The sequence below is a fragment of the Danio rerio genome, chromosome 4 (assembly GCF_052040795.2).
Source record: "Danio rerio strain M-AB ecotype USA chromosome 4, GRCz13ab, whole genome shotgun sequence".
In the NCBI taxonomy this organism is placed as follows: domain Eukaryota; kingdom Metazoa; phylum Chordata; class Actinopteri; order Cypriniformes; family Danionidae; genus Danio; species Danio rerio.
In genome coordinates this window covers 9,253,532-9,265,000 of record NC_141024.2, presented here as the reverse complement: position 1 = coordinate 9,265,000, position 11,469 = coordinate 9,253,532, and the positions used below count along the sequence as shown (strand labels likewise).

The following is an 11,469-nucleotide window of genomic DNA, read 5'->3' as shown; positions in this document are numbered from 1 at the left end:
TTCCTTTCTGTGTTAAGGTGCATTTTTGGAGAAGCTGAAATAGACTGTGTCATTGACCAACTAAAGTCCTGCACAGAGCGCGTTAGTTATGCGCCTATGCAGGTCTTTAGGATTAAAATGTTAAAAAAATTAATTATTTTCTACACAAATAATAAAACCACTGCCTCCATGCCTTCTTCATCTCAGGGGGCTTTTTTCAGTTTATTCATGACCATTTGCATTGCATGTTATTATTATTAGTAGTAATATTTATTATATGCATATTTATATTTGTTTTAATAAAAACAAGTTTACATTTGTCCACCTGTCGGGTTTTGGAGACGTACGTGTCGCTATATGAGGCATAAGAATTGGATGTATGTTTGGATATAACTCCGTTTTTGACCACACTTCGTTATTATTATTCATTTATCTATTTGCTGCAAATTAGAACTAAATTTAGAAATAGTTTTGAAACAAATCTTTGCACTTACCAAACAAAATTAAATATGTAGGCTAATGGATGTCTTCAGTGGAGTGTGTACAACACCTTATCCACAAAAGTAAAAGAGTAAAGTAAAGAGTAAAAGTAAAGTAAAGAGAAAGTAAAGCAGCTGAATTGAAGAGGCTTGTTTTTATCCTCATGCTGCAGATTGTTTGTTTAACTGTTTTCTGGCTAGTAAAGCATTCAGTTTTTCCACCTACAAAGCCATGTAAATAGCAAATGTGCCATAGCATGATGCAACTGACTCTGAAAGGGAATGGAAGATGAGACTCTAATTGGTTTTATGCATGTTATACTCAAAACACACCCATAGCTCATTAAGAGAATAAGCACAACCTTGTTAGACCATGCGCCGGGGCTTAAACCGTATCTTTCAATCCTTAAAATAGCAAAAGTGGATTTGGACCCACCCTTAATGTAGACTTTGCGTCTAGATCGTTAAAATAGAGCCATTATTGGAACAGCATCAGCAATAACCGAGACGGGTCGATTGAGCGTCTGAGGATATACCTTCTTTTTCTTTTGGTTGCCATATACTTCCCATTAATCAAATCTCCTCCATTTTTTCTTTTCTCCACAGAAATCCCAGTTTTTAGAGTTGTTGTGGAAAAAAAAAGTTTTTCTTAAAAATAAAGAAATCAGTACAAAAAATAAAGAAGCAGTTTATAGTTACAGTATCAGTAACAACGATTTGAGTGTCTGCGGGCATGTTCTTTCTCTCTTGGATGTCACATACATTACATACATCATATCTCTTTGTTTCTACCGAATTTCTCATCTTAAAGGTCATGGAAAGTTAATCTGTGTTTACCCCACCTGTGGCGGATACAGTTGTACAGATGTCAGCAGCAATTCTATGTCCTCGACCCATAGGCCAGCAACTTAAGGTTCAGTCGACGGCAGCATGGATGGATCTTGATCATAGGATATCGGAAATGTCCGACTGCTGGTTAAGCACCTCATGACGGTTCACAGTTGAGCGTGGGCACTTGCACGAGCATAAGTTGCACGTAAAACAGAACGCAAGTGCCCTCTTGACCTTACTTCTATACATCTGTTCCCATTGTGCTACTTCATCTTGCACTCTTCTTTTTTCATCCCTGACTGCATTTGCACAGAGTGACTTTTTATATACCAAAGCATGCATAAATAAATTAGAATAACGATGCACACAAAAATGCCACTAATAATGCCACAGGTATGGGGTAATAATAAAATACATAATGCATAATAATAAGTCACCTAAATAAGCATATAAATGAGAGTAAAATGAGTTACAAATATGTGTGAATATGTGCTGATAAATATAAAGATGCAATAGTAAAATCTTTTGACATACATTGTAGTGGCAAGTTGCTCTGGATCTCAACAAATGTCTTCTATGTTTCAAAAAGGAAGCTGAGGTCTTCGAAGTTCTCAAGTTTAAGCAGTTTATTGGTACAGCAGAGATGGTCGATCAAGCTCTCTCTTACCTAATGTGCAAAAACCCACAGCTTATATACTGTTTCTTGTTCACAGTTGTCACGAGTTCTGATGTAACATCACGCCTTTCCCGGCTCCAATAGAATTCTAGCTTTTTAATTGGGTGCTGGATGTTTTTCTGTTCTGCTTGCTGGGAATCAGCAAAAACTTGTTTGTTACATATCTTAAAGTCATGCTTTAGTTGACATATAGCGTGTGCTTACGGCAACCATCATGTGTTGCATGTGATTTAGAGGTTGTCTCCATGCTTTCTAAATGATTCTCTTTGTGTATGTTATTTTATTGAGGCTTGTTTTTGTCTTGGACAACACATACATTGTCTGAATGTATTGCATATGCTCTGTCACACTCTCATGTTCCACTTTAGGCGCATGACTTGCTGTGCTTCAATTGCATGTCAGTCTGCAAGGATTAAACAGTATATTTTAGTAGAAACCTGTGTGTTAATAGTGGTTATGTCTCATGATTGAATAGCGATTACATAATAATGAGTACATAATAAAAGTTCCTCTATATGCATCAGAAATTCTCCTAAAGCGTTAACAAACATCTGTTAGCAGCTGTTCAGTTCAAATCGGTGAGTTTTAGTTGTCAGGAATTGCTGTTTCAGCATTTGTTCTGTAAATGGAATGATAAGTGAAGTTTCACAAACTAATTTCAAGAGGAGCACGTGATATGATCGCCTACAGCTGATCCTTATCGCTAATCATTAGCTAGCCTATCAGATCATTCTAAAACTACTATAAATATCCTGCCTAAACTTTGTTCCCCATCTTTGTTTTTGGAAGCTAATTTTACTCGTTTATATTTCAGTCTCACTTCCAACCAGGCCATGCAGTTCGTTATGTCACCATACATGGATTAGGATATTGTCTAATGATAAACCGACGTTAAAGTAGTCACATAAGGCCTAACTGTGTAATGTATACAAAGAGAAAGGAAGGAAAGTCAGACTACTTAATGTATATGAATAAATGTCTTTACACATTTGTCAGTTGAGGTGACACGTGATTTTGCGTATGGAGAGACAGACCCTTTAGTCAGGAGATGCCGACTGCTACCGTGGCTGCCTGAAGAACTGGATGCTGTGAGCGATGACGTGCAGGAACCGTCTGACCTTTACTATGAAGTGAGTGAATTTAAATATAAATATGATGGATTGTTTTTTTTTTGTCTATTTGAAGTTTTCTCTATATCTATATCTCTTTATTTTGTAGACTATTCTACAGGAGAACAAAGAAAAGCTTCCCGTAGACATCCAGCCTTATTGTGTACCGGATGGAAAAGTGCTGAAGTAAGTTGTTGTGTTTGATGCCAAGTATTGCTTCATTTTGGTGTTTGCAACTCTCTAGTTTTTTAATTTATTGTATTTTGTAGAAAGGTTTTTCATTTAAAACTGTTTGTGCATTATTTGTTTGTCAGATTTATTTTGCTTGTATTTTTAGAATGTTAAAAAGGCACAAAAGTCTAACCAAGTTTTAGGAACAACAAATAATATCTTCTAGTTCAGGGGTGGCCAACCCTGTTCCTGGAGAGCCACCTTCTGTTGTGGAAATCCGTTCTGGTTCTTAGATATTATTCAGAAAATAACCAAAGTCTACAAAAGAAGTCTGAAGTCGTTCTGAGTTACTCAGGTTGAAGCGTTTATTGTCACAAACGCAGTTTGCAACAACAGAGGCGATATGATCATATGTCCCACTGATCAGCCTCTTTCTGTCCTCCTCCCTTATGATCAATATCACATACATCACATCTCACCAATATCTACAGTTTGATCATTAGTCTTAATTTCTGTGTCCCAGCTGCATCCTGCTCCCCAGACCAGGCTGACGTATACCCTTAGTATAGTTTTTAATTGTTATTTAACCCAAGGATAACCTTACCATGTCATCTGTAGATAAGTCCTTTGTGTCTTATGGATAATAGCCCCTCTATGGTCCTCTTTATGATCTCTGGGATGATACGGGTGCTCTGGTGTGGGTGCCCCTTGAGGACAGCAGGGCATGTAATGATCTAATAACCATCTCCCTTTAGGCATATCATATCTCATAGCCTATTTTCCTAATAGAAGCTGAAATTATAAGGTAGAAGTCAGGTAAAACATCACTTACATGGATAATGCTGAGATATGTATCTGAAACTTCAGTAGGACAGATTACACTTCCAATAGAATAAAGTTATATATAGTCTAAGCATCATATGGCATTGAAGTAATGAGTGCATTCATTATACATTCATATAATCAGTCACAAACACATATACTGTTAATTATATATATTGTTACACATATACTGTTAATTTTCACAACACTTCCAGCAGATTTGAGTTGCAACCCACATCAAACACACCTGCCTGTAATTATCACGTGGTGTTCTGGTCCTGATTAATTGTTTTAGGTTTGTTTAATATGGGTAGCATCTGAAATCTGCAGTAAGGTAGATCTCCAGGAACAGGGTTGACCACCCCTGTTCTAGTTGATCATTTGGTATCAGAAGTATCTTATATGAAAGGCAAAGGCCTCTAGATTATGCTTATTTTAGCAGTAAAATATGATCATGGCTTAACTTTTAGTGAAGTTTATTTAATAACTAATTTCAAGATAATCACATGGGAATGATTGAACACAGCTGGTCTTGCATTAGCCAGTTCATGATTCAACCTAATCAGACGATTCCTAAGTCACCATAAATACCCTAAGTTCCATACCCCAGCCATCTCATTTTGAAGAAACCCACCTTCCACCCATTCTCCTCCTCCTTTCCTATATGGGTGGCACGGTGGCCCAGTGGTTAGCACTGTTGCCTCACAGCAAGAACGTCACTGGTTCTAGTCCTTGCCAAGCCAGTCGACGTTTCTGTGCAGAGTTTACATGTTCTCCTGGTGCTCATGTGGGTTTCCCCCGGGTCCCCCGGTTTTCTCCCACCGTTCAAAAACATACAACTAAAGTTAATTGACTAATCCAAAACAGCACCATAGACTGCTCCTAGTAAGTAGTTATCTCTTGTCTGACATGTCTGATAATATTTCTTCTTCTGGAGAAAGTCTTATTTGTTTTATTCCGGCTAGAATGAAAGCAGTTTCAATTTTTTAAAAACCATTTTAGGGACAATATTATTATTACCTTTAAGCTAATTTTTTCCCCATAGTCTAAAGAACAAACCATCGTTTTACAAACACTAGCCTAATTACCCAAGGGGACATACATGTTTCTATATTGTCTATAAAAAATTGTCTTTAAAAAAATTTCCATGGAGATATATTCTCTTTTTTTTTTTTTAACTGATGTTTTAATCATTCATTTGTTCATGCAATGATTAAATCATTTGTTCATTCATTTGTTTTTTGTTTATGCATTATACATGTATGCATTTTTAAAATATTTGTGTGTGAGTGTGTGTGTTTAGAAGTGAAACTCGAGAGCATGCCTGTGCAAGAATTTTTTACTCCCCCAAATGCACCCCCCTCCAACCCAGAATGAGCCATCTATAAATCTTAGGTCACAGGGTCAACTATAATGCTGTTTGTGTAGGTGCTCGTCCTTTTTCAAGGCTGGGAAGATTTAAAAGAATCTGGCTATTTGAGCTATCTGGACAGTACACAGACATCCAGCATTTACTGCATGCTTGAAAATCACTTTACGAGCAGTCAATTACAATCACTTCAACTCTGAATACAGCTGCACTCTTTAATAGCGTGTGTCATTTTACTCTGTGGCTGATGTCTCTGTCATACTTTGGTTTATTTGAGTTGTGGTTCAACTTCAGCGTGTTTGTTGTTTATATTATGCATGGAGCCTAATATTTGTAATAGTATCGGAGGTAATATCTCACTCATGCATTTTTTTTTAGCAAAGTGATTAGATATTGTATGGGGATTGACAGTTAAGACCCTAAAACAGATATGATGAATGTAAGAACAGATATAATATCAATAATAATGATTATTAATAAATAATAATAATAATAATAATAATAAACTTTATTTTTTAATAGCTCCTTTAAAAGTAGCATCTCAGGGCACTTCACAGATATATAAAATGTGCAACAGTAAAAGATAAAATGATAAATGCAAAAACAAATTGTAATAGAAATAATTAAAAACACTTAAAATAATAATAACAGTAATATTTCTAGGAATCAAATAAAAATGTAATTAAATTATGGATGCATTTAAATAAAGAAGTGTTTACTGTCAAATAGTTTACAGACCTCTCTCATTGGTATACACATTTAATACATGTAGTTATATTCTATAGTGTTCTCTGTACACTGTAAAAAATTCTAGCTGCTTTCATTTTTTTAGTTGAATTAAATTACCTTTTAAAGTCATCATCTCAACTTACATCAGTCAAAAAAACAAAAATATTAAGTTAAACTTTATATACCTTAAAAGATTTAGTTGAAACTTGATTAACTTAGTAAAATAAGTTAAAACAACATAAATATGTTTGTTGTCTTGACTTTTTGTCCTAACATTTTAACAGTGAAGTATAACAGAAGATCACTGACTACTTTTTTGTTTTAGGTTAGAGATTTCTGGCTGGTTAAAGCACAGACAAACTTAGAAAATCTAAAAGCATTTAAAGCATGTCTCTGATAATTATTTAGGGACCGCTAGGGCCATTTTTAGGTGAGAAATGTTTCCCCAGTGACATGGATTGGCCTTTCTGTGCAGGTTCTCAGATGTCACCTGGTCCGTCTTGGAAGCAGTTGTTCACATTGTTGATTATTAGTCCTGAAAACATTGAGAATGCATAGTTGCTTCAAGGTTGAGTGGCTCATATCAGGGACATATCCCAAAACATACAGATAACGAGTGCAGTTTCTCAAAGTAGGATTTAACTTAAGGGGTAGTTCACCCAAATGTGTAAATTTACTCACACTCTAGTGGTTTCAAACCTTTACAAGTTTCTTTATTCTGTTAAACGCTAAATAACATATTTTAAAAGAGAGCTAAAACCTGCTTATGAAGAGAACCCTCTTTAAATAAAAAAGGAGGAAGGGCAAAACCTATTCAAGTAACATGATATAGAGTCTAATTACTGAGATGTCAAAAACTCATGACTAAGTTAAATACTCATGAACAACTTTATTAATGATCACTCAAAAAGATGTTTGTGAATATATGTTGAATATATGTTCCACTTCTTCTGGGTGTAGATCGATATGTGTATTTTAATGGTTATTAAAATGCATAACACAGATTATGTTATTGTACATGCATGCATTGAGTATGAAATAGTATGTAAAATAAAACTAATGTAACAAAATTTGAATAGACATGTAACTTGCTTAACTTTTTTATGCTACTTTTGTTGTTATTGTTGTTGTTATTTATTTTACATGTAGTAGGTGATTAAACTGGTAGAAGTGCTTTAAGTGTTTCTTATTTGCTGTGTGTGTGTGTGTGTGTGTGTGTGTGTGTGTGTGTGTGTGTGTGTGTGCGTGTGTGCGTGTGTGCGTGTGTGCGTGTGTGTGTGTGTGTGTGTGTGTGTGTGTGTGTGTGTATGTGTGTGTATTCACTAGATTGCCTTTTCTGTATCATAAATCAGGGTTTACACTGAGATGAAGCAGGTTTTCGATCATCTGAAACATCCACGCTTCCAGTTCACTGAAAATGAGGAAGAGGCTGACATAATCTGGGCTTTCTCCCATATCCGAGAATATCGGTAAGCAGTTTTACACATTATTTATCACCAAATTTAACTCTCATGCAGAAAAGGTCTGCTTTGCCAATGTTTTTTTTATCATTATTTTTCTAAGATCACTATGTTTTACAGAAATCCTGACAGCAGTTATAATTCCAAAAGACTAGCACAAGTAATTTTCCTTGCCCCTGGCTTAATTTAATTTAATTTAATTTAATTTAATTTAATTTAATTTAATTTAATTTAATTTAATTTAATTTAATTTAATTTAATTTAATTTAATTTAATTTAATTTTATTTTATTTTATTTTATTTAATTTTATTTTATTTTATTTTATTAATTTTATTTAATTTTATTAATTTATTTTATGTAAATATATTTTTTACTGCTGTACCTTTTACATATTTGTATTTATATATTATTCTGCATTTCTGTTACGGCCCAATGTGTGTTAGTTTAATTTATTATTATATTTTATTTAAATATTATTATTATTATTTCTTATTTATTATTATTATTATTATTATTATTATTATTATTACTACTATTTTTTTTTTTGACCTAAACATTGTCTTTGATGCAACAATTTTTAATTATACTATTTGATTCTGAGAGGCACAAAAATGTGAACTAGTTGTGTTTTCTGCTGATAGATTGGAACAATTGATGTCTTAGTTATTCTTTATAATTGATACTGTAACTCTGACTAATATGCATCAATAAAACAGAGTTAAACTAAAAAAGACTAACACAAGTTATTAAATCTGACTCTTAATCAGTAATTTTTTTGGCATTTAGTTATTAATTCAATTTTCTGACATTTCATTTGCTCACCTGATTCATTTACTCTTAGGAAACTAAGTGAGGAACGGCCTCATGTTCTGCTCAACCAGTTCCCATGTGAGACGGTTCTTACTACTAAAGACTGCTTGGCGTCTGTGGCGCGGAGAGCTGGGGGAGGTCAGGGGCCCCCATGGCTCCCTAGAACCTTCAATTTACAGACTGAGCTGCCGCAGTTTATCAGACATTACCAGGAGAGGCAAGAGAGGTGAGAGTGTCAGTACTACAGCAGAAGTGTTCTCAAACAGTGTTATCTGACTTATGGGAACATATAGGTGACTTCTCAGATAAAATAAAACAATGCACACACAATTGTAAATTAGAGAAATAAAATATTCACTTGGCTTCACTTTTTTATAAGTACAAATGCAAATCTTTTTTATTCATTAGATGTCATTTAAATTCAGCTTTTTATCAGTAAGTGTCACAAATTTTGATATCTGACTTAAAGTGGGAACCTTGCTTTTAAATAATGAGACCGATCTATTTATAGCATACACTTGTTTCAGTTCCGTATTTAGCTGTTAGAAAATGCCTTTTAGAGCATGCTAGAGCTTGCAAAGTACATTTCCGTTTTGACTTCCGTTAATTGTTAAATGTTCATTAAAGAGATGTTAGTTATACACTGCTGTTTGGATTTAAGCAAGCAATTACTTAATATTCTGGATCTTTAATGCAGTGATTAATGTTTCTGCCTTGTTATTTTGATGGTTCTGTGTGTAGCTTTGTTCCTTTAAACAGCCATATGAGAAGATGTGCACCATTACTATTCCAGGGAGACAATGCAGATATTCAGTGGATTCAAATATTGAAAGAAGGCTTCAGGAAATGAGCTTGACCCCACTGAACTTCTTTGGGACGTGATAGAGTAGACTTACCAGAGTCCTTCTTCTCAGGGTCAGATAATGAGGAAGGATCTTGAGCTTTTATTACAGTGTGCAGATGTCATAGTGTTGTTTAGACGCCCACATACGCTATCACAAGTTTTATTCAAAAAAGATTTGCATGCTTTTTTCAGTTTAATGGGGGTTGAGGTCAGTGGTTGGACAATTCATAAAGCTTTCTTTCACAGATTGAGCTTGACAAATCCTGGCTTTGTCATCCTGGAATATGGTTATGGGATTAATCTTCTGACATGATTGTTAATAAAAGTTCAAATAAAATTAGCTATAAACAGCATTAGTTAGGGCTAAAATAATGCATTAATCAGTGCAATAACAATTCAATTGTCGACAGAAGTATTTTATTTCTTAATTCCATTCATTCATTCATTCATTCATTCTTTCGTTTGTTCGTTCCTTCCTTGTTTCATTCATTCATTCATTCATTCTTTCATTTGTTCGTTCCTGCCTTGTTTCATTCATTCATTTATTTTCCTTCAGCTTAGTTAGTTTAGTCTTTAGTTTATTAAATTCACCTAAAGCGCATGTCTTTGGATTGTGGGGGACACCGGAGCACCCAGAGGAAACCCATACAAACACAGCAAGAACATTCAAACCCAGCCGGGACTCAAACCAGTGACCTTCTCGCTGACAATGCTAACCACTGAGCCACTCTACCACCCTTAGTGCAAAATATATAGGAATATAGTAAAGTAATGGCATAAAATGATACCTAAAAACATAATGAATAATAATGAAATCATCTAAATAGATACACAACTGAAAGTAATGTGACCATCAATACATTAATAAATTCCTCAATATTATCTATCTCTTAGAAAAGATTGCAGTGTGGCAATTTTCTTTAAAGAGGCTTTCTCTGTGGTAAAGAAACAAAGTCTTACCCGGGATGTCTTTTCAAAGTTTTATTCTTTATAAAGACGGTCACAATCATACAGCAACAACCGTTTCTGCAGAATGAGACACTGAAGCAAAGTGTGTTCACCCTTTTATCTGGTTTGTACTGCTTACGAGGTCAATTCTAATTCGGCCCATTCTGTACTGCGTCAGGTGTTTCTACTGTTTCTGCCCTACAGTATGTCCCTTCTCAACATAAACCTGACAAACAGATCTTCCCCAAGCCCCCTACACATATAGCCTATTTAGATGAACTCTTAGTATTACACATCACATAGCCTTTTAAGGTGAATCCTTAGGATGGGGACAAGGACCAGATAGTCGCGTACAGAAATGTGGCTGTATATTAAAATGTACACATAGCCTTTTAAGGTGAAAATCAATACAAGTGACTTTTCCATTGAACTCACACGTCTAAAAATGAGTCGTAAAAAAGTTTACAAAACACATGCCCATCTAAAAATGAAATTCCATTACACGTGTTTATTAGAAAATTATGCATAAAAAGATTGTCCTAAAATAAAGTCTGACATATGAGTCTTCAATATTGTGTCTGATATTATTTGCTGTGTGTAACTTTGGTTTAGAGCGCTGGATAACCACTGGATCTGCAAGCCCTGGAATTTGGCTCGAGGTCTGGACACACACATCACAGACAGCCTCGACTACATAATCAGACAGCGAGAGAGCACACCTAAGGTAAAGTGTACAAGAGCAAGACTGCCAGTTATATACACACATGGAACTATGTAGATAGCTTAAGCACAGAGTATACTTCAGTTTTTGCGAGTATGGAAGGGCGTGCATACAGATATCATGTAGATATAGCCATCAGAACAAAAGCATGCACCGTAGCAGTTTATAACCTCACACCACTGAGCTCTGGCTTTACGCTCAGAAAACTATAGATGCCTGTGTATTGTAGCTTGTGACATCCAAATGGTCTAACCTACTTCTTCACAATCCAAATTGGTCCAATTCAAAATTCCAAGAAAGGTTTCATCTGACTAGTGAAGCATGCATGCACATCCAGAGATACCTATAGGAGAGATAAACAAGTGATGTGTTTCGTTCCCCGCCGTTTAATCAGCAGTCAAGTCGGAAGGTCTTGATTTCAGAAGATGCTTTCATTGTCAGACAATAAAGCGAGAGGTGTCGTGGTATTTTTCGTCCATCAATGTTCAGTCAAGCTTGATGGTCTTCATTTTAGAAGTGT

At 35.1% G+C, this 11,469-nt stretch overlaps 1 protein-coding gene across 1 annotated transcript in view; it reads left to right on the top strand.

The window, feature by feature from the left end:
* ttll12 (tubulin tyrosine ligase-like family, member 12) overlaps positions 1–11,469 on the top strand; it is a 34,949-nt gene that overhangs the window by 14,373 nt on the left and 9,107 nt on the right. The window contains 5 exon segments of the mRNA NM_200252.1: positions 2,962–3,095; positions 3,184–3,260; positions 7,518–7,634; positions 8,468–8,662; positions 10,841–10,952. Coding sequence (NP_956546.1) covers positions 2,962–3,095; positions 3,184–3,260; positions 7,518–7,634; positions 8,468–8,662; positions 10,841–10,952 — 635 coding nt within the window.